The 24399-nt window shown below is 43.9% G+C and overlaps 1 protein-coding gene across 8 annotated transcripts in view; it reads right to left on the bottom strand.

Moving 5' to 3' along the window:
• The window catches only part of EYA3 (EYA transcriptional coactivator and phosphatase 3), a 143863-nt gene that overhangs the window by 41707 nt on the left and 77757 nt on the right, over positions 1–24399 (bottom strand). For 4 of the 8 annotated variants that reach the window (XM_074934584.1, XM_074934587.1, XM_074934583.1 and 1 more), the window contains 2 exons: positions 22701–22767; positions 15772–15941 (listed from right to left, as the gene is read on the bottom strand). In XM_074934584.1, coding sequence (XP_074790685.1) covers positions 15772–15941; positions 22701–22767 — 237 coding nt within the window. Of the gene's footprint in view, positions 1–15771; positions 15942–17251; positions 17359–22700; positions 22768–24399 lie in introns of all 8 variants that reach the window. The other 4 variants (XM_074934586.1, XM_074934589.1, XM_074934591.1 and 1 more) reach the window with 3 other exon arrangements.

Here is a 24399-nt window from a genome sequence, read left to right as displayed (position 1 = left end):
ACTGCACTCAGGCTGGAACTGAATCAGCAAAAGCAACATCTCAACAAGGCAGCCTAGTCTGGAGCAGGGTTCTGCAGACTCGTCAAGCTCCTGATTTCAGCTGCTTTCTGAACTAATTCCAACATCAGCAAAAACAAAAAATGTGGAAATGGCAGAAGTGCTAAATGACTTTTTTGTTTCACTTTTCACCAAAAAGGTTAGTAGCGACTGGATATCTATCATAGTGAATGCCAGTGAAAATGAGGTAAGATCAGAGGCTAAAATAGGGAAAGAACAAGCGTAACAATACTGCCTCTGGCAGGACACTACTGAGAGTATCAATTCAGGACAAATTGCTTAGAGCAGGGCAGTCACAGCCCAAGGCTGGGGGTCCTTTACCATTAAGGCACACCAAACCAGCCAGACAGAGAGGACTTCAGTCTCACCCCCTGGCTAACCATAAGTCATACAAACAATTCCCTTAGACACTCCAGTTTCCCAGTATCACCACCAGTGCCACTCATTATGGGGACAAATGGTTATGAAAACCAATACCCCAGTACAAGAAAAAAGGTTCTCTCAATCCCAAAGGACCAAGCCCCAGACCCAGGTCAATATACAAGTCAGATCTTACCCTCAAATCATGCTGTTGCCAATCCTTTAGAATCTAAAATCTAAAGGTTTATTCATAAAAAGAAAAATATAGATGAGAGCTAAAATTGGTTAAATGGAATCAATTACATACAGTAATGGCAAAGTTCTTGGTTCAGGCTTCAAGCAGTGATGGAATAAACCACAGGCTCAAATCAAGTCTCTGGAGAACATCCACAGCTGGGATGGGTCATTCAGTCCTTTGTTCATAGCTTCAGTTTGCAGCAAGGTTCCTCCAGAGGTAAGAAGCAGGATTGAAGACAAGATGGAGGGGCTCCCAGGGCCTTCTATATTCTCTGCCATATGGAAGGACACCCCTTTGTTCTTACTGTGGAAAATCACAGCAGCAAGATGGAGTCTGGAATCACATGGGCAAGTCACATGTCCATGCATGACTCAGTTTTCTTACGGGGGGAACAGCCATTGCTCACATGCTACCTTGAACATTTCCAGTAAGACTTCTCATGCGGTTTGGAGTCTCCCAAGGTCCATTGTCAGTTAAGTGTTTCTTGATTGGGCACTTAATCTGAAAATTCTGTTCTCAAGAAGCTGACCAAATGCTTCACTAATGCTACTCAAACACATTGAGATACAAATACATAGCCAATATTCATAACTTCAGCTACAAAATGATACGCACATACAGATAGCATAATCATAACCTTTTTATAGACATCTCACACGACAACCTTTGTACAGTATTTGCTGCAAATATATAACAGTGGTTGCAACAACGATCTATAAGGTCACAGTTTATGTCAATAACATCACAACAAGTTAAAAATTACTTAGATAAGTTAGATGTATTCAGGTCACCAGGGCCTGATGAAATACATCCTAGAATACTCAAGAAACTGACTGAGGAGATATCTAAGCCACTAGCAATTATTTTTGAAAAGTTATGGAAGACGGAAGAGATTCCAGAAGACTGGAAAAGGGCAAGTATAATGCCCATCTATAAAAAAGAGAATAAAAACAATCCAGGAAATTACAGACCAGTCAGTTTAACTTCTGTACCCAGAAAGATAATGGAGTAAATAATTAAGCAATCAATTTGCAAACATCTAGAAGATAATAAGGGGATAAGTAACAGCATGGATTTGCACAAGGGCCAAGTGGCTGAGATAGAACTACTAAAGAGACTCTTCATTTTCTGAGAGCCTCTTCCGCATTTAAACTGAGAAATTTTATAAGTAGGATGACTTTTATTTGTTTGTATTTAATTTCTAAGTTCTACTTAAAAGAAGGAAGAGGACAGAGGAAAGCAAAATAGTCTCATTTGTCTGGCTCAAGTGCAGATGTCAGCTTCTAGAAGTTTCCTTTACTTTTTTTTTTTTATTATTTAAATAGCCTTCTTGTGCCAATGTTGGTGCATAGGGCAGAAGCCAGCTTTTTCCATTCCTCTCATTTGCTGCTGCTTCCATTTGTTCTGTGGTGTTCAGATCAACCCTTTGGCCCTCCCTGCTAAGGGTTTTTCTTAAGGTTTCTTTTAGGCACCCTCATTTCCTCACAGCAGTTGGTTTCCACTGGACAGCTTCATGTGGGAGTCTGTGTGTTGGAGTACTGCAGAAAGGGATCGGGAGGTCTTAGTGGATCACAAGCTAAATACGAATGAACAGTGAAACACTGGTGTAAAAAAAGCTAACGTCATTCTGGGATGTATTAGCAGGAGTATTATAAGCAAGAAACAAGAAGCAATTCTTCCACTCTACTCCATGCTGATTGGGTGTCAACTGGAGTATTGTGTCCAGTTCTAGGCACCACATTTCAGGAAAGATGTGGACAAATCGGAGAAAGTCCAGAGAAGAGCAACAAAAATGATTAAAGGTCTAAAAATATGACCTATGAGGGAACACTGAAACAAATGAAAAGGAGTACTTGTGGCACCTTAGAGACTAACAAATTTATTTGAGCATAAGCTTTCGTGAGCTACAGCCCACTTCATCGGATGCATCCACTGAATGCATCCGATGAAGTGAGTTGTAGCTCATGAAAGCTTATGCTCAAATTTGTTCGAGCTTGTGCTCAAATTTGTTAGTCTCTAAGGTGTCACAAGTACTCCTTTTCTTTTTGCGAATACAGACTAACACGGCTGCTACTCTGAAACCTGAAACAATTGAGTTTGTTTAGTCTCGAGAAGAGAAGACTGTTTTCAAGAACATAAAAGGATGTTACAAAAAGGAGAGAGAAAAATTGTTCTCTTTAATCTCTAAGGATAGGACAAGAAGTAATAGGTTTAAATTGCAGCAAGGGTGGTTTAGGTTGGACATTAGGAAAAACTTCCTGTCAGGGTGGTTAAGCACTGGAATAAATTGCCTAGGGAGGCTGTGAAATCTCCGTCATTGGAGATTTTTAAGAACGGATTAGACAAACACCTGTCCTACAATTCTAGGATTATACATGCCCCAGATATGTCCAGCATTTCCTTCTGATTCTGGTGGAAACAAGCTGCCGGCTGATTATTCTCAGATCTTTTAACTGGTGAAGAAGTCTTTCCAATCAATGTCCAGAATCTTTCACAGGCACTTATTTTTGAAGGTGTCTAACTTTCTGTCTAATGTTTTAATAGACCTCCAGCTTTCACAGCCATATGTTCACACCAAAATTATGTTTGAACTGAAAATTCAGAGTTTTGTTCTGGTGGCATATATATTTGATTTCCATACATTGTTGAGTTTAGTAAATGTTGTGGATGCCTTTCCTACCCTTGATGTCATTTCCTTCTTGAGGTCTCCATTGGCTAACATGGTGCTGCCCAGGTAGATGAACCGTTCTACTTTCTTGATATTTCTGCCTTTTAATGTGATGTTAATGATTGACGTTTGGGTTTCAAGGATGTTTGTTTTAGCATAATTAATTTTAAGCCCAGCATGGTCTGCTTTTTTTGCCAGGTTGTCTATCTTTGTTTGTAACTTTTCAGGGATGTTGTTCAGTAGCACAATATTATTAAACTTCAGCACTTCTAGGCATTTGCCACCTATTCATGCTGTGCCGGTATTTGTGTTGCTAATACACTTCATTATCCAGTATATGGTGATGCCAATCAAGAGTGCAGATAAAATGCAGCCCTGTTTCATGCCACTGTCCACACTGAACCACTCTGTTGCTCGGTTGTTCATCCTTACAGACCACTTCACATCTTTGTATGTGGCCTTGATGAATTTACGTAATACTGATGGAAACTGTACAGTAATGTGTGCATCCGTGAGAAGTCCATGACAGAACCTTCACAGCTCATCTGGGTTTGAGTCATCACAGTGAAAGAAACTAGTTTTTAAAAGTAGGAAGTAGTGTATTGTTTCCAATTTGATATAATTCAAAGATGGCTGAACAGAACTGGCTCAAATTTGCCAAAGAAAACCCTTCATTTTTGGGCTGAGACCATACATGAAAAGAGGGGTTCAGAAGGAAACTCCTTTTTCAACCCTAACTACAGTGCTCACTAAGCACAACTGCTATAAAAATACCTACATATGTTAATGTGATGTAACATATCATCTTACAAAGCCATTCTCATTATTGTTATAGACAGCAAGGATAAGGCCAAACTCAAAATCATAGAATCATAGAATATCAGTGTTGGAAGGGACCTCAGAAGGTCATCTAGTCCAACCCCCTGCTCAAAGCAGGACCAATCCCCAACTAAATTATCCCAGCCAGGGCTTTGTCAAGCCTGACCTTAAAAACCTCAAAGGAAGGAGATTCCACCACCTCCCCAGGTAAAGCATTCCAGTGCTTCACCACCCTCCTAGTGAAATAGTTTTTCCTAATATCCAACCTAAACCTCCCACACTGCAACTTGAGACCATTAGTCCTTGTTCTGCCATCTGCCACCACTGAGAACAGTCTAGATCCATCCTCTTTGGAACCCCTGCCATAAATATAAAGAGAAGGGTAAACACTTTTAAAATCCCTCCTGGCCAGAGGAAAAATCCTTTCATCTGTAAAGGGTTAAGAAGCTAGGATAACCACGCTGGCATCTGACCAAAATGCCCAATGAGACAAGATACTTTAAAAAGCTGGGAGGAGGGACAAAAACAAAGGGTCTGTGTCTGTCTGTGTGATGCTTTTGCCGGGGACAGAACAGGAATGGAGTCTTAGAACTTAGTAAGTAATCTAGCTAGATATGCGTTAGATTATGATTTCTTTAAATGGCTGAGAAATTAAGCTGTGCTGAATAGAATGGATATTCCTGTCTGTGTGTCTTTTTGTAACTTAAGGTTTTGCCAAGAGGGATTCTCTATGTTTTGAATCTAATTACCCTGTAAGGTATTTACCATCCTGATTTTACAGAGGTGATTCTTTTTTACTTTTTACTTCTATTAAAATCCTTCTTTTCAGAAACTGAATGCTTTTTCATTGTTCTTAAGATCCAAGGGTTTGGGTCTGTGGTCACCTATGCAAATTGGTGAGGATTTTTACCAAACCTTCCCCAGGAAGTGGGGTGCAAGGGTTGGGAGGATTTTGGGGGGAAAGACATTTCCAAACAACGCTTTCCTAATAAATAAATCCAGATAAACGTTTGGTGGTGGCAGTGGAAGTCCAAGGGCAAAGGGTAAAATAGTTTGTACGTTGGGGAAGTTTTAACCTAAGCTGGTAAAAGTAAGCTTAGGAGGTTTTCATGCAGGTCCCCACATCTGTACCCTAGAGTTCAGAGTGGGGAAGGAACCTTGACATGGTGGCAGAGCAGTGGTATTAACTTGAAATCATTTTGAGATCAATCTGAGATTTTTTTGAACCAGAAAAACAGATTTTAAAAGGAAATTTTTAAAATCCTTTGGGCTGCTAGAAAGCAGGTCTCCAACTGGAAAGAGCTGGAAGTTTTTTTTGCTTTGCTTTGGGGCCAGATCAGAGACAAAAGGGAATTATCTTTTGTGAATTGCAGTTTTCTCTACCTAAAGGCAGAGTAGTTAACCTCCTGCAGGGAAATTCACAAGTCTTCACAGATCTGAAGTTTTTTTTTTTTTTTAACCTAAAAGTAACTAGAGGGGTTTTCTGCCTATTTGCCTGGAGACAAAGGTGTTAGGGTTTTGGGGGGTTTTTTTTAATTTTTTTTATTGTTGTTTGTTGTTGGGGTTTTTTTTTTTTTTTGGATTTTTCTGTTGACTGACAATCACGATCAGAGAATATAGGTATCCTATTACAACACAGCAAAATTTTACAAGCCAAGTTTTGTTTGTTTTATTTCTAACCCTCGGGTGTAAAGTTAGTTAAAAACAGAGAGGTAAAGATGACAGACACCAAGGCACTACACAAATTGGAGTTAGCCAAACTGGAGGCAGTGAAAGAAGCCGAAAAAGCCCTAGAAGCTGCTCACAGGAGAGAAATGGAGGCAAAGGACAAAGAAAGGGAGGCAGCGAAAGAGGCAGAACACCACCAAGTGGCTGCTCACAGGAGAGCTATGGAGGCAAAGGCCAAAGAACTGGAGGAGAAGGAAAAAGAGAGGAAGCATGTGGAGGAAGAGAAGGAAAAAGAGAAGAAGCATGAACTGGAGATGGAGAAGGCAAGGGCTCAGCAGAATATACCAACAAACCCTAGCAATCTTCCTCCAGGTACCACTTCCCATCCCAGAAAGTTCCCCACCTACAAGGCAGGCGATGATACCAAGGCCTTCTTAGAAAACTTCGAAAGGGCCTGCCTTGGGTACAGCATCTCTACAGACCAATACATGGTAGAGCGGAGGCCGCAGCTCAGTGGACCCTTAGCTGAGGTGGCGGCTGAAATGCCTAAGGCACAAATGAACCAGTATGAACTGTTTAAAACCAAGGCGAGAGTCAGAATGGGGCTAACACCCGAGCATTCCCGTCGGCGATTCAGAGCCCTAAGGTGGAAACCAGATGTCTCATTTACCCGACATGCCTACCACACTGTGAAACATTGGGATGCCTGGATATCAGGAGCAAGCGTTGAATCTCCAGTAGATTTGCTCTTCCTAATGCAAATGGAAGAGTTCTTAGAGGGTGTTCCTCAGGAAATAGAAAGATACATCCTAGATGGGAAACCCAAAACTGTAATCGAGGCTGGGGAGATTGGAGCCAAATGGGTGGAGGTGGCAGAGAAGAAAAAAACTGGAGGCAGTTGGAGCGGATACCAGAAGGGAAAACCTCAGACCACACCCTATTACCGGGGGCCGCCCAAGGCTCCACCTACCCCCCAAGGAACCCTCCAGCCACCTTATCGTCCCGCCACACCGTTCTCCAGCAACCCACCTTGCCCCAGTGACCCGTCAGCTGGACGATGTTTTAAATGTAAAGGCCAACTACCCCAAGAACCCCCCGCCCCCCTTTCAGGTAGTTGAAAGCAGCTATCAAATCCTGCTTCATTCTTCTCTTCCGCAGACTAAACAATCCCAGTTCCCTCAGCCTCTCCTCATAAGTCATGTGTTCCAGTCCCCTAATCATTTTTGTTGCCCTCCCCTGGATGCTTTCCAATTTTTTCACATCCTTCTCGTAGCGTGGGGCCCAAAACTGGACACAGTACTCCAGATGAGGCCTCACCAATGTTGAATAGAGGGGAACGATCACGTCCCTCGATCTGCTGGCTATGCCCCTACTTATACAGCCCAAAATGCCATTGGCCTTCTTGGCAACAAGGGCACACTGTTGACTCATATCCAGCTTCTCATCCACTGTAACCCCAGGTCCTTTTCCGCAGAACTGCTGCCTAGCCACTCGGTCCCTAGTCTGTAGCGGTGCATGGGATTCTTCTGTCCTAAGTGCAGGACTCTGCATTTGTCTTTGTTGAACCTCAGATTTCTTTTGGCCCAATCCTCTAATTTGTCTAGGGCCCTCTGTATCCTATCCCTACCCTCCAGCGTATCTACCTCTCCTCCCAGTTTAGTGTCATCTGCAAACTTGCTGAGGGTGCAATCCACACCATCCTCCAGATCATTAATGAAGATATTAAACAAAACTGGCCCCAGGACCGACCCCTGGGGCACTCCGCTTGATACCGGCTGCCAACTAGACATGGAGCCATTGATCACTACCCGTCGAGCCCAACGATCTAGCCAGCTTTCTATCCACCTTATAGTACATTCATCCAGCCCATACTTCTTTAACTTGCTGGCAAGAATATTGTGGGAGACCATATCAAAAGCTTTGCTAAAGTCAAGGAATAACATGTCCACCGCTTTCCCCTCATCCACAGAGCCAGTTATCTCGTCATAGAAGACAATTAGATTAGTCAGGCATGACTTGCCCTTGGTGAATCCATGCTGACTGTTCCTGATCACTTTCCTCTCCTCTAAGTGCTTCAGAATTGATTCCTTGAGGACCTGCTCCATGATTTTTCCAGGGACTGAGGTGAGGCTGACTGGCCAGTAGTTCCCCGGATCCCCCTCCTTCCCTTTTTTAAAGATGGGCACTACATTAGCCTTTTTCCAATCGTCCAGGACTTCCCCCGATTGCCATGAGTTTTCAAAGATAATGGCCAATGGCTCTGCAATCACATCCGCCAACTGCTTTAGCATTCTCGGATGCAACGCATCCAGCCCCATGGACTTGTGCTCGTCCAGCTTTTCTAAATAGTCCCGAACCACTTCTTTCTCCACAGAGGGCTGGTCACCTCCTCCCCAAGCTGTGCTGCCCAGTGCAGTAGTCTGGGGGCTGACCATGTTCATGAAGACAGAGGCAAAAAAAGCATTGAGTACATTAGCTTTTTCCACATCCTCTGTCACTAGGTTGCCTCCCTCATTCAGTAAGGGCCCACACTTTCCTTGACTTTCTTCTTGTTGCCAACATACCTGAAGAAACCCTTCTTGTTACTCTTGACATCTCTTGCTAGCTGCAGCTCCAGGTGCGATTTGGCCCTCCTGATTTCATTCCTACATGCCCGAGCAATAGTTTTATACTCTTCCCTGGTCATATGTCCAACCTTCCACTTCTTGTAAGCTTCTTTTTTATGTTTAAGATCCGCTAGGATTTCACTGTTAAGCCAAGCTGGTCGCCTGCCATATTTACTATTCTTTCGACTCATCGGGATGGTTTGTCCCTGTAACCTCAACAGGGATTCCTTGAAATACAGCCAGCTCTCCTGGACTCCTTTCCCCTTCATGTTAGTCCCCCAGGGGATCCTACCCATCCGTTCCCTGAGGGAGTCGAAGTCTGCTTTCCTGAAGTCCAGGGTCCGTATCCTGCTGCTTACCTTTCTTCCCTGTGTCAGGATCACTGACACACTGATCGTTCCGCTTTCTCAGGATGAGGCAGGAGCCCTCCCCTCTTGCGCTCTCCTGCTTGTGCTTCCTCCCAGTATCCCACTTCCCCCACTTACCTCAGGACTTTGGTCTCCTCCCCATGGTGAACCTAGTTTAAAGCCTTTCTCACTAGGTTAGCCAGCCTGCTTGCGAAGATGCTCTTCTCTCTCTTCGTTAGGTGGAGCCCGTCTCTGCTTAGCACTCCTCCTTCTTGGAACACCATCCCATGGTCAAAGAATCCAAAGCCTTCTCTCCGACACCACCTGCGTAGCCATTCATTGACTTCCACGATTCGACGGTCTCTACCCAGGCCTTTTCCTTCCACAGGGAAGATGGACAACACCACCACTTGCGCCTCAAACTCCTTTATCCTTCTTCCCAGAGCCACGTAGTCTGCAGTGATCCACACAAGGTCATTCTTGGCAGTATCATTGGTAATCACGTGGAGAAGTAGGAAGGGGTCACAATCCGAGGGCTTGATGAGTCTTGGCAGTCTCTCAGTCACATCGTGAATCCTAGCTCCTGGCAAGCAGCAGACTTCTCAGTTTTCCTAGTCGGGGCGGCAGATAGATGACTCAGTCCCCCTGAGGACGGAGTCCCCAACCACCACCACCCGCCTGCTTCTCTTGGGAGCAGTGGTCGTGGAACTCCCTTCCCTAGGACAGTGCATCTCATGCTTTCCAATCGGCGGAGTCTCCTTCTGCTCCCTTCCCTCAGATGTATCATCTAGTCCACTCTCCGCATTCGTACCTGTGGAGAGAACATAAAAACAGTTGCTCACCTGTATCTGCATTGCTGGTACATGGACATTCCCCTTTCTTCTTCTGGAGGTCACATGCTGCCAAATTTCTTCACCGTCCTTCTGTCCCCACTGCGCAGCCTGCTCTGAATCTTCAGAATGTTGTGCTCGTAGAAGCATATCCTGACGTCTGGCCAGGAAATCTTCAGTTTCTCTTATGCAATGCAGGGTCGATACTTGTTTCTCCAGATCTTGAACCTTCTCTTCCAATATGGAGAACAGCTTTCACTTAAACCTCTTGGGCTGAAATTTTCCATGTTGGGCATCTACCTCAGATGGAATTTATTTATTTATGAAAGTTTCAGCAAAAGTGGTTTAGCTGTCCATTAGGGGGAAATACATAGACTCACAGGACTGGAAAGGATCTCGAGATGTCATCTCGTCCAGTCTCCTGCACTCACGGCAGGACTAAATATTATCTAGACCATTCCTGACAGGTGTTTGTCTAAACCTGCTCTTAAAAATCTCCAATGATGGAGATTCCACAACCTCCCTAGGCAATTTATTCCAGTGCTTAACCACCCTGACATTTAGGAAGTTTTTCCTAATGTCCAAACTAAACCGCCCTTGCTGCAATTTAAGTCCATTGCTTCTTGTCCTGTCCTCTGGGGTTAAGGAGAAGAATTTTTCTCCCTCCTCCTTGTAGCAACCTTTTATGTACTTGAAACTGTTATCATGTCCCCTCTCAGACTTCTCTTTTCCAGACTAAACAAACCCAATTTTTTCAATCTTCCCTCACAGGTCATGTTTTCTAGACCTTTAATAATTTTTGTTGCTCTTCTCTGGACTTTCTCCAATTTGTCCACATCTTTCCTGAAATGTGGTGCCCAGAACTGGACACAATACTCCAGGTGAGGCCTAATCAGCGCGGAGTAGAGTGGAAGAATTACTTCTCATGTCTTGCTTACAACATGCTAATACAGCCCAGAATGATGTTCTTTTTTTTTGCAACAGTGTTACACTGTTGACTCATATTTACCTTGTGGTCCACTATGATACCCAGATCCCTTTCCGCGGTACTTCTTCCTAGGCAGTCATTTCCCATTTTGTGTGTGCGCAACTGATTGTTCCTTCCTAAGTGGAGTACTTTGCATTTGTTCTTGTTGAATTTCATCCTATTTACTTCAGACCATTTCTCCAGTTTGTCCAGATCATTTTGAATTATAATCCTATCCCCCAAAGTACTTGCAACCCCTCCCGGCTTGGTATTGTCCACAAACTTTATCAGTATACTCTCTATGCCATTATCTAAATCACCGATGAAGATATTGAGCAGAACCGGACCCAGAACTGATCCCTGTTGGACCCCACTCGTTATGCCCTTCCAGCATGACTCTGAACCACTGATAACTACTCTCTGGGAACGGTATACCAATCAGTTATGCACTCACCTCTTAGTAGCTCCATCTAGGTGGCATTTCCCTAGTTTGTTTATGAGAAGGTTATGCGAGACAATATCAAAAAGCTTTACTAAAGTCAAGATATACCACATCTACTGCTTCCCCCCCATCCACAAGGCTTGTTACCCTGTCAAAGAAAGCTATCAGGCTGGTTTGACACAATTTGTTCTTGACAAATCCATGCTGTTACTTATCACCTTATTATCGTCTAGATGTTTGAAAATTCATTGCTTAATTATTTGCTCCATTATCTTTCTGGGTACAGAAGTTAAGCTGACTGGTCTGTAATTCCCTGTTTTGTCCTTATTTCCCTTTTCATAGACTGGCACTATATTTGCCCTTTTCCAGTCTTCTAGAATCTCTCCCGTCTTCCATGACTTTTCAAAGATAATCGCTAATGGTTCAGATATCTCCTCAGTCAGCTCCTTGAGTATTCTAGGATGCATTTCATCAGGCACTGGTGACTTGAAGACATCTAACTTGTCTAAGTAATTTTTAACTTGTTCTTTCCCTATTTTAGCCTCTGATCTTACCTCATTTTCATTGGCACTCAGTATGTTAGACGTTCAACCAGCACCAACCTTTTTGGTGAAAACCAAAACAAAGAAGTTATTAAGCACCTCTGCCATTTCCACATTTTCTGTTATTGTTTCCCCTCCTCCTACAATGCTCTCCTTAAAAAAATGTAATAACTACTTTACTGAGAAGCTCTAGTGCCATCACGCATTTGGGGTCAGAAATGTATTTTTTTCCCATCTGTCTGAAAATCTGCTCAAATTTAGCCAAGTTTACACATGCTCTGTAGAGTTTTGTTAGAGTCTACCAGGGTTATTCTCCATCCATCCACATGGAGTATGCTCAGTCCCCTAGCTCCTACCTGTTGACCAGACTCAGCATGTGCCATCCCCACAGACTGAGATCATCCTGGGGCTGTTACTAAATTTGTTAAGACAATACATCTTTCAATGCCGACCTCACATTTGGTTAAGGACAAAATTTTTAAAAATAGGAACCTACCATTAGGCTCCTATATCCATACTCAGACAACTGGTCAGGTTTTAAATGGTGCTGAGAATACAAAGCTCCTACTAAAGGCTACTCCTGGGGGAATTCTGCACCAAAAAATTAAAAATTCTGTGCATTATATTTTAAAATTCTGCATATTTTGTCAAAATAACACAATATAATTAAGCCAGTTTCAATTATTTTGATAATTTATTTCAAAATACCTGTCAGCAAGCATGTCTGTAACAATACAGACAAAAAAAAGATTCTGGTAATTTTTTTTTTTACAAATACTTTCCTTACTAGGCATATTAATATAGAACTTTGAATAATTCATTCAAACTGCAAAACAGAAACTTATTTCCTCCACCCATCAGAAGCAATGCAAAGGCTTGAGGGAGTTAGGGGTAACAGAGAAACTGAGGGAGAGGAAAGGAGCCTGGAGTGAACCTGGTGGGTTATTGGGTGTGGGTGGGAAAGGTATGGAACAAGTTTTTTGGGGGAGGAAGGGAGGGATTGCTAGGGAGTTGGGGAGCCTCCTCCATGCAGACCCTGGTTGACCCCAAGCCTCTCCCATTCAGTCAGGCACATCTGCCCCTATCCCCACATCCCCATGTGGCTCTGCAGCCCTCCTCTCCCATCCCCATGTGGCCTTGCACCCCCACTCTCATGCAGTCTCTGGCTCAATGCTGTCATCCCACTAGCTCCTGAGCCCATACACCCCAGTCTATCCAGCTCACTAGCCATTCTGAACCCCAGGCTGTGGAGACACACACACACACACACACCCCGCAACCCTGTGTGCCCCACTTTGTCTGTTCTAACCTGGCTCCATGGGCAGGGTGCTGGGATGAACTTCTACTCCTGGGGGAATTCTGTGCCACTGTGCACAATTTTTTTCCCCGCACAGAAAATACATTCTGCCCCAGAAGAGCTGCAGTTCTGTCTTTTGCCCACCCGAGGCTGCTCTGGTGCCAGAACAGCCCGCAACTGGCTGCATGCATGCTGCTGGCGGTTCTGGCACCATAGCAGCCTCTGATGGATGAAAGTCAGAACTGCAGCACTTCTCAGGCAGAATGTATTTTCTGTGGAAAAAAATTCTGTGGCCAGACATGAATTCTGCACATGCCCAGCAGCGCAGAATTCCCCAGAAGCATTAATGGCAATGGGAGCTGCAGGGCTCTTAGTGCTTTGGGAAATCAGACCAATTCTTTAGATGCCTAAATATCGACTTAGATTTAGTGTCTAAGTGCCGTTGTTTAAAATCTTGGCCTAAACACTTTCACAAAAACAAACAAAAAAAAAAACCCAACCAAATCCACACACTGTTAGGATAATCAATGAAACACATGTAGGAAGACAAGAGAACACACAGAGCAATGCATATTCTTCACGTTTACAGTAAATGAACCATCAGTTCACAGGTCATCTATGGTAGCAACTGAATGAACCTCTAAACAAATGCTCAGATTAACACAAAACTATATGTGACTCAAACAACATCCTGAAATCACAGACCGGATACACAGCGAGGCAGACACACATGAACTCAAGACTAGAGAGATTTACATTCTTGTTTCATTTTGCTCAGAACAGCCTGATTGTTCTATGTATTCCTACAGCGAACAGAGTGTTCACAAACAGTACATGTGAGTGAAGACCTAGCTATCAAGAGAGCTGCAGCACTGTAAGTTTCTCTGTGCTGACCCCCCGCTTCACATAAAAGGAATCACCCCTTTGGGTGAAATGGGAATTCAGTCTCCATCATCCACACAGATCTCAGGATCTAACAAGATGAACACCAGGGGGCCAAATGCAATGTAGGTACCCACTAGGGACTCTGCTGACACCACCAATTCAGTTGACCTCTTTCCATGAACATTCCCAAAATGGTAATAAATCTTGGTCATTACTGACACAGACTAGGCTGAAAGTGCTGAAGCACAAAGTCCTCAAAGTCACCCAATTCCCCGCCTCCAAAGAGCCAGAATTTCTAACAAACACCCCCACACACATACATCCCCGAAGACTCCTAGTTCTATAGCTTTCATCCAGCTAGTGTCATGAATCTGTCACGGGAGGTTTTTAAGAACAGGTTAGACACACACTTGTCAGCGATGAACTAGATAATACTTAGTCCTGCCTGAGCGCAGGGGGCTGGACTGGATGACCTCTCGAGGTCCCTTCTAGTACTACTATTCTATGATTCTATCAAAGGGCAAATATCTGAACACTAGTGCAGAAAAGAAGACGGTCTGGAGGAGTCAGACCCTCAATATATAAGTGATTAGAAGAGGAATCATTCCCACTATCTTTTTTTTTTTTTTTTTTAAACATGGCTATTTTGACCCCAAGAAACACCATCGTTCTCCGATTTCACAAATGAGATAACAAAGCTTGCACCATTTCAGCAGCCAGAGCTGGGGATAGAACCCAGGTCTCTAATAAAACTGAGCCAAGTCTCTTCCACTTTGTGAATTTTTCAGAAGCAATATGGCAAATTAGACAGTGTTGCCAACTCTCTCAGGTTTACAGTGAGAGGCGCAATTTTGGCCCCTACTGTAGGAGCTCTGGTGAGAGGAAGAGCATGTTACTCTCTGTCGACTAGCCCATATAAGGAGACGTGACATACACACATTTCAGTGGGTTACACAAGTATTGTAAGACAACAGTGAGATGCTGGGCACCAGAATTGGTTAAACAGCATAGCGTCTCTTGGGGTCAACTGTGGGGACTGATCCCTGGACTGTGCATATAAAATCATGAGCCGCTACCACTTAAGATGAAGAACTAGATCTCTTCAAATGGACGCAGCTGCAGAGTACTATGTGGGTCCAGCTGCTAACGGGTGATAAAGCCATACTGTTTTCATGTAAGTTACGGAAGCAAACTGCCACCCACACACTAGAGAGGAGGCAGGGGGAGTTCAAAAATTGGAACACAGTCCAAAAGACAGGATTGATTTTTGTTTCTCTCCTTACTTTTGCGGCAATCTTACAATTTCTTGGTGTCTGACTCATAATTTTTTTAATTTGGGGTCTCACAATATTAGAAAATGAGAAAATCCAAAGGAAAATTCAGTGGTACAATCACTCATGACACCCTGAAATGGCTAATGCAGAACTTAAATGTTACTGCAATGTAACCATCTGTTTCAGTGGCTTATACATAACAGGAACTATGGAGCTAAATACTATTATTAGCTGAGTAATCTCAAAGACAGTGTAACAGGCAATCTACATGCAGTGAAATGTGAGGTGAGGCAACAGGTCTTTTAATACTAGCCAATAGGCCAGTACTAATGTACCAGCAAAAAGCAAAGAAAGATGATACCTAGTGCAGAGATGTTACACAGGGCAACACTGGAGAGGTGCTTTGTCCCATTTCACCTGGTACATAAATCAGCACTGAAGCAGTCAAGTAATAATTTGGAAAAACTGTAATCCCCAAGTTTCAAACATCCCTGCAGTCAGCTTGCCAGTCCACCAGAATTAACTGAGAGTACATCAGATTTTTTACAAGATCTATTTAACACGACATTTCCACCACAGAGACAATGCACTTTAAACCTGAACAGCTGTCAACTAAACACACTATTCCCTCATTTCCAACTGTTCTATTATTGAAAGCCAAGCCTGCGGTCTTCTGTAAGTTCTTCCCTCTAAAATGCCTGGGAAGTTTGCTGGAAAAGCAATGGGCATGGGAAGTACAATTATATACATTGTTTGAAGAGAATTTAAAACCTGACAACTTTTCTGTTGACGCTTTACCAAAAGGAGGTAGTCCATAGGTCTGGGTTGTCTGTGGGTAGATGGCGTAGGGTTGAGTCTGCTGTAGAGCTTGATACTGAGTCTGACCAGGATAAGGGGTCATCGTTTCGGATATAGGTACAGAAAGGATATGTGCATATGGCCTATAAAAAAAAGAATTAAAATGTTCATATTATGCAGCTCTCATCATGTACAAGAACATCCTGAAAGGGCGCTTTAGAAACATGTGCTAATTATAAATACAGAGACATTTGCTTTTTAAGGAACTCAGGAGGAGAATATACCAGCTGACAGAAGCTCTTAGGCCTCATTTTCCGTGATGCCAAGCACCCACATCTCCAAATGAAGTCTTAAAGAGCTGTGGGTACCCAGCATCTCAGGGAAGTCAGGGTGCTTTCCCACAGTTTTAGTAGTTTCAGAAGAGTCTAAGCGAGTTAATGACAAGCTCCACCGGTTTCAGTAGGATTTGAGCACAGAGTTCCCTTAGAAATCCCAGCCAGTATCATTAATATCAATTAATCAAAGGGATATAGAGTTACAAATGTTTAACCATTAAAAAAGTAAAAAAATGTTGCAAGCCAATCAAAGCCATCCCATCTGTTTGGCAACAAAGCAATGCCTTAGGACTTGTCCATACTACAATTTGTAAGTGCTTTAACACATTAACACACGACTGCAGCATGAGGCTATGAGACTGCATGAAGGCAAATATGGGGAATTAAGATATCCAGAAATTATTGTGCAATGGGAGAAAATACTAAAATCTACAAGTATAGAAGAAGGCTGGGGCATCCTAAGACGAAAATCAAGGTGATGATGGCGATTTGTCTTAAAACAAGATAAAGAACAAGTAGATGACAATGTAGCTTGAATCTCTGAGCTGAGGTTTAAAAAACTGTACTGAAGTGACAGAGCAGGGAGCAACTGAACAAGACTAATCAATCAATCAATCAAGGCATTCCAGTACCACAGTGAAAGGCACAGAATCTGAAAACAATACATGATAGGGAAAGAAAATAGCAGAATGAGCTAATGATAGCCAATAAGGTTAGCAATATAAGAAGGGTTTTATAATAAAAACAACAAGGAGTCCTTGTGGCACCTTAGAGACTACCCAATTTATTTAGGCATAAGCTTTCGTGGGCTAGAACCCACTTCATCAGATGCATGGAGTAGAAAATACAGGAGCAGGTATCCGGGAAAAATAAACTAGCATGAAAGTAAGGCCATTCATAAATGAGGAGGGTGAAATAGCAGTAACATCTCTTAAATGGCTTAATAAATGGTTTTTTAAAATCTAACTTCATCAAGAGAAATAAAGGAGATGTTTGGACAATTAGGAAGTAATGAAAACCTAATATTAATAAGAAGCAGGCAAGGGAACATTTAGAATTTCTGTGAGATCCATTTTTCTACAGTCCGGATGACACACATCCTAAGTTTGTAAGCTTACCAAACCATTTTTTATGAAAAGTCATGGAGTACTGGGGAGGTACCAGAGGATGGCTGGCGGGGGGGGAGAAGGCGGTTCAATCCTCAAAAAAGGAAAGACAAGTGATCCTAGAAATGACCAACAGGAAACTACATTCAACTGCTAATAAAACGGAACAAAATATGTAAAGTAAATGGTAAACATCTAGGCTGGGGTTTTCAAAGGAGGCTAAAAGGACCTCGAGTCCCAGTGACTAGGATTGGAATACCTAGCTCCCTTTTGAGAAAATGTTAAACAATGTATGAAGAGAACACTGGAGATGTAACATCTGATTATTCCCATTTCCTTTACATTTGATGCTGACAGATCCTTTTCCCAGGTATGCAAGTGCTTAGATGTCATCAGTGCCTAAATAAAGAGGGACAGTTGACGCTAAATATTGGTGAGATGGAAGGCATGTTGATGGGAAGAGGGAAATATCTGTAGGAAGTAGCGAACACCATAACATCTTCCATCAAGGGCATCTATTCTCAAATCATCAAGATGATATGCAACATAGTGCCCAGAGCCCCTGACTGAAATCAGGGCCCATTGTGCTAGGTGCTGTACATGTATACAGTAAAAAACAGTTGCTGCCTTGAAGAGCTTCCAATCTTAGACCCAGTCTTACAAACTCATGCAAATGGTTAATTTTACATAAGCAAAACCACAGATTTCAGCAAAATTTCTCACACGGCTAAAGTCAAGCATGTACATGTTTACAGAACAGGGACTAAACCAACAAGACATACACCAGGTAGAAGAAAGGGAGTATTATCCCCATTTCACAGATGTCAGATTTCAGAGTAACAGCCGTGTTAGTCTGTATTCGCAAAAAGAAAAGGAGTACTTGTGGTACCTTAGAGACTAACCAATTTATTTGAGCATAAGCTTTCGTGAGCTACAGCTCACTTCATCGGATGCATATTTTTTCATGCTTTGTGTGTATAAAAAGATCATCTACACTTTCCACAGTATGCATCCGATGAAGTGACCTGTAGCTCACGAAAGCTCATGCTCAAATAAATTGGTTAGTCTCTAAGGTGCCACAAGTACTCCTTTTCATTTCACAGATGGAGAACTGAGGCAAAGATAAATTGAGTGACTTGCCGAGGGTCACACAGGAAATGTGTGGCAGAGTGAGGAACTGAACCCAGAACTTCTGAGTCCCACAGGGGCCTTCCTAGATACCTCACTGCTACCAGATATCCAGGTAACCACAGCTGGTAAAGATATCTTTTTTCATCTGTGGCAAATCAGATAGAGGAGGACCTGGCATTGTGATCTATACACTCACCACCTTCAAGCTAGAAACTACAATGCACTGCCACCTGGGAATGAAGGCTCAAGACTGAAAAGGCTCATTATGGTTCAGAAGGCAGCAGTTTGCCTGCCCATCAACATAAACTGCCAGGCGTTCTACTTTTGACCCTCACAACTGTCCTTATTTTTTCCTGTTGTCTCCCGTAATTATTTGAGTCCCAGGCTCAGTGGATCCTCGCCATAGGCTAGGGGAGAGTCCTTTAGCCATAGGCGGGCTTGTGCCTGCCCACCTCCTAGAAACCAATAGGAGGACACTCTTGCTGGCGTGGAGCTGCTACTACTGGGCCCAGAGCACCCGCTTCAGCTTCGTCTGGGCCGGATTCCGGCCCCCTCCCCCTCCACCTCACCAGCTGGTGCTCTCCCTAGGCTACTGTTGCTCCTTGGGAGACCCTGCTGGCCTGCTCCCCAGAGGGGGAGTGAGGACCTCGCCACTGCTTTGCTACCACCTGTGGGGTCCCTCCTCCCTGTCTGCTGGTTGCTGCTGTCTGAAAGCCTGCTGCTGCCTTGGGGAGGAAAAGGAAGACCTTTGCTGCTGGGAGAGCACGCAGGACCACTGCAGGACACTGTGGAGGGGGCTTACTGCAGGACTGAGCGACTTTTTCCATCTTTGCTCTTGTGGTGGTGGTAGCTACTGTTGCTGTGGGGTGCAGGGGGAGCAGCACAGAGCCCTCCCCCGGTCCATCTTTCTCCCCTCAATCACCACCACCACTCCTGCCCCCTCTATCGCCCCCCCACCTACCACCTGGACCTGTTCCTCACCCCTCCGCTCAGCCGCTTGCCTTGCCCCTTTTTTCCACCATTTGGGACTGCAGCAGCAGCAAGCAAGGCCAGTGCTATGCAAGTACACGTGGGCACAAATGTCTTTCCCCTCCCTTTGGACTTGCCCTCCCCTCCTCTGCTACTTTCAGCTGGTGCATCTCCCAACCCTCTGCTTTGCCCACCGGCCTTCCCACAGCAGTTTGCCCTCTTTCCCCTTGCTGCCCATATTTGCCCCCACTCCCGCTCAGATCTCACAGCAGTGGTTCTGCTTGTTTGCCTGCCCCGCTCCAGTCCCTGGGAGTTTGCCTGCCCCGCCCTGGCCCCTGCAGTTGGCCCCGGCAGTTTTCCTGCCCTGGCCTGCTTCCAGCCCGTTCCTTTCTTCATTGCCCTCCCCTCCCATCCCCTCCCCCACCGTCCAGTCCCCTCGTTAAGTGCGCCCATGTCCCACCCCTACGGGCTTGTGCCCTTCCCCTTTTATGTTGAGCTCCTTTGTTCACTGCACCCCCCAATGATATTATAGTCCTGCGCTTTCCCAGTGCAGCAGGAGGCACCGGTATTTCCAACATGTGTTGGTAATTGCGCCCCTTCCCCTCCCCTGCCTTGATTGCTGTCCCCGAGCTCCCCCCACCCATCCCCCTTGGCGCCCTCCTCTCCTACTTGCAGCCAATTGTGGAGGAGTAGTTGGCCTTTCCTCCTCCCCTTTTCTCTCCTTTCCCCCTCTCCTTCTGGTGTGCGTCCCTGTCCCTTCTGAGAATGGCATGGGAAATAGCGGATGAGGCCCCCCGGGTTGACCCTGCTGCCCCCCATCAGCCTGCTCCCCCATCCGTCCCAAAAATAACAAACTACCAGGAACATATCAACCCAGTGTTCCAGACACAGCACTATTTCCCCAAACACCTGGTCAAACTCAGAGCCCCAGTCCTGATGTTCACCTCCCTTACTCCAGAGCCCTACACCATGACAATTTCACTCCTCAGGGACAAGGGAACAGTCAAGAATTATTCAGGGTGCTAAAAGGAGCAGAACTAGAAGCAATAGAATAAAATTAAGGGAAGGAACAATAAAGCTGAATATGAGAGGACACATCCAGTTACTGTTAGACTGTGAAACAGACTCCAAAGGGAAGTGGGGGAAGCTCATTCACTTGGAATATTTATGACTAGAGAAAACAAAGCACTGGAGACAACAGGGAATCTTTCCACACTCATCTACATGAATTAGATCATGGGTACAATTTTCAAAAGGACCTAAGTGACATAGGAGCCTAAATCCCACTGAAAGTCAGTGGGGTTTGGGCTCCTAGATCAGTTAGATTCATTTGGAAATTTTAGCCCTTTCCTTTCTCTCTCTCCGGTGTGTCTGATTTTATACATAAGGAAACGATTTCATTTTCACTCATGTCCAGTTTGTTTATTCACTGACTACCTTGGGCTTGAGTCTATAATACATTATGTTCTCAGTCATTGCTAAGGTATCATGTCACTTAGTAATCACTAAAGGCCCAATCCAACTCCCACTGAAACCAATGGCAGTCTTTCCATTGGCTTCACCGTGTGCCGGACTGGGTCACATATGCAGCAATGCTAATTTGTTGTCTCTAAATATACCATTCTGCAATGTGAAATGTTCTATTAAATGCAGGTTGAGATGGTAGGAGGGGAAGGTTAATATAAGAATGGACATAGTGGATCAGACCAATGTTCCGTCTAGCCCAGTATCCCATCTTTCAGCCGTGGCCGACGCCAGATACTTCAGAGGGAATGAACAGAACAGGGCAATTATCGAGTGATTCAATCCTTGTTGTCCACTCCCAGGTTCTGCAATCAGAGACTAAGGACACCCAGAACATGGGATTGCATCCCTGACCATCTTGGCTATTTAATTGCCATTGATGGACCTACACTCCATGAACGTATCTAGTTCCTTTTTGAAACCAGTTATAGTTCTGGCCTTCACAACATTCCCTGGTAGAGAGAACCACAGTTTGACTGTGCATTGTGTGAAGAAATACTTCCCTTTCTTTGTTTTAAACCTTCTGCCTATTAATTTCATTGGGTGACACCTGTTTCTTGTGTTATGAGGAGTAAATTACACTTCCTTATTCACTTTCTCCACACCACTCACAATTTTATAGACCTCTATCATATCCTCCTTTAGTCACTTCTTCTCCAAGCTGAAAAGTCCCCATCTTTTTAATCTCTCCTCATATGGAACCTGTCCCATACCCTAACCATTTTTGTTGCCCTTTTCTGAACCTTTTCCAATTTCAATATATCTTTTTTGAGATGGGGCGACCACATCTGCACACAGTCTTCAAGATGTGGGCGTACCATGGATTTATATAAAGCATTATTGTAGTTACTGCCTTGTTATCTATCTCTTTCCTAATGGTTCCTAACATTCTGTTAGCTTTTTTGATTGCTACTGCACATTGAGCAAATGTTTCATAGAACTGTCCACAATGACTCCAAGATCTCTTTCTTGAGTGGTAACAGCTAATTTAAACCCCATCGTTTTGTATGTATAGTTGGGACTATGTTTTCCAATGTGCATTACTTTGCAATTATCGACATTGCATTTCATCTGCCATTTTGTTGCTCAGTCACTCAGTTTTGTGAGATCCTTTTGGAACTCCTCACAGTTTGCTTTGGACTTCACTATCCTGAGTATCATCTGCAAACTTTGCCAACTCGCTGTTTACCGCTTTTTCCAGAACATTTATTAATATGCTGGTCCCAGTACAGATCCCTGGGTGACACTGCTATTTACCTCTCTGCATTCTAAAAACTGATAATTTATTCCTACCCTTTGTTTCCTACCTTTTAACCAGTTACTCATCCATGAGAGGACCTTCCCTCTTATCCCATGACTGCTTACTTTGCTTAAGAGCCTTTGGTGAGGGACCTTGTCAAAGGCTTTCTGTAAGTTCATGCATACTATATCCACTGAATCACTCTTGTTCACATGTTTGTTGACTCCCCTCAAAGAATTTTAATAGATTGGTGAGACATGATTTTCCTTTACAAAACCATGTTGACTCTTCCCCAATAAATCATATTCATCTATGTGTCTGATCATTCTATTTTTTACTGTAGTTTCAATTTCCCTGGTACTGAAGTCAGTACCAGCCTGTAATTGCTGGGATCGCCTCTGGAGCCTTTTTTTAAAAACTGGTGTCACATTAGCCATCCTCCAGTCATCTGGTGCAGAAGCTGATTAAACTGATAGGTTATGTACCACAGTTAGTAGTTCTGAAATTTCATATTTGAATTCTTTCAGAACTAAATCAAAAGTTAAGAGTTTAGAGAAAAATGCAGTTATAAAATTTAGAACCAATTGTTCAACTTACTTTGCAGAATATAGCTGTGAGGTATAGTCATTTGGTGACCTTGGGATGTAATCAGTGCATGTCAGAACTGAAAAAGAAACATTTTATACAACAGAATTGTAAAGAAAGGATTTTTTTTAAATTACACAATTTACAAAAAAGTAACAAAACTTAATGAATCACAGTGAAACATTAGCACATCTCACAATGTGCTCTAATCTGACAAACGATGTAAGTTTTTGGAGTGCTTTAGATATGTGGCTTAAAAAATATTTACAAACGTGCTGTTTAAACAGGGTGAAAAATGTAACTTCCTGCCCCTGTAAATAAGTGCAACATTCAGAGCAGCAAGTTGTCCCTTCAGAGGTGATAACACCAGAATCTGTGGCTTTCATTGTACACCTTGATTTTGGGAGTGTGACAAATCCCCTGAACATTCTAAAGTTCTGCACATGCACCGATGCCTCACTTCAGCATGCGCTGCACTGAAAACCCCACGGACCCCAGCTGTTATTAGAGCAGCTATGGTGGCTAAAGGACAGAGAGACTGCGAGGTCAAGTTGAGCCAGGCTCTGCCCCCGGACCCCTCTCCTCTGCCCCCAAAATACATGGGCCCAGCAGCCCATCTTCTCCCTCTGGTGGCACTACATTAGGCAGGATCCCCCCACTCCATCTCTTGGGGATAGGACAAGAACTCATGGAGCAGAGAAACAGCCTGGCTGCTGCCAGAACAGCTGTAGCAGCAAGGGAGAGAGTACCAAGCGTTACCACCTGCTCTGGATCCTGCACATGGCCCTGGCAGCCCACCTCCCCCTTGGGGATACCACATGAGACAAGAGTTCACCTATCTTCCATGGGCAGCATAACAGGGCCAGTCTGAAAACACATCCACTTAGCCTCAACGCCTGTTCAGAAGAGCCTGCCATATCTTGTCCTTGGCTATACTGTCTGTAAAAGGGGGCTACTTAGTCAAGTCATTGCTTCTGTGGGTTATCCATCCTCCTCTAGTGGCTTGTTCATATACAGTAACAGCCTTCTGCTTCCAGCTAACGTACTTAGCCCTGTAGCTCACGTAGTACATCTGAGGTGCAGTTCGAACACTAATAATGTGAAGTTTATTACAGTTGTACAAGCCAATGTTTTTACTTTTTTCTGTTTAAAAACGCAAATGGAAATTTAAAAAGTTATCCGGGTTGCAAAGGCAAGCACTCAAAAGCGCACAAATGTCATATTTAATGTTGTGCGTGTGCCTTATGATACATTCTATAATTACATGGTCACACACTGTTTTTTCCACAAGACCTCTGCCTCATTCAGTGCACAGGGCAGTCGGTGTTCAGGGAACGAATCAGGGCTGTGCAGTAAATAAGGTCACTCTAGTCTATGGGCTCTCTGCCTCGTTTGCTCTAGAAGTTGGACGGCACACAGAGAATGAGGAAGGGAACTGCTGGAAGAAAAAGGGTGGTCCTGGGGTAAAGGCATTTAAATGCCACTTAGAACTGGCTTCTAACCTGGCTCTCCCACACACTTCCCATACTTCTTCAACCAGTGCTGTGGGCAGCTGGCCACTGGCTGCATGTCCCTCACTTGCTGGTTGCCCAATGTGACCACCCGGGGGCTGGATACACAGAAGTGCTGAGTATGCACAGGCAACCTTCAATTGACATTTTGACTTTGCAACCAAAATAACTTTCTTTTAATTTAGTGTTTTGGGATGTAG

Source organism: Natator depressus, chromosome 19 (genome assembly GCF_965152275.1).
Source record: "Natator depressus isolate rNatDep1 chromosome 19, rNatDep2.hap1, whole genome shotgun sequence".
In the NCBI taxonomy this organism is placed as follows: domain Eukaryota; kingdom Metazoa; phylum Chordata; order Testudines; family Cheloniidae; genus Natator; species Natator depressus.
Note: the sequence above shows the minus strand (reverse complement) of the source record. Positions and strands in the feature narration are given on the sequence as shown.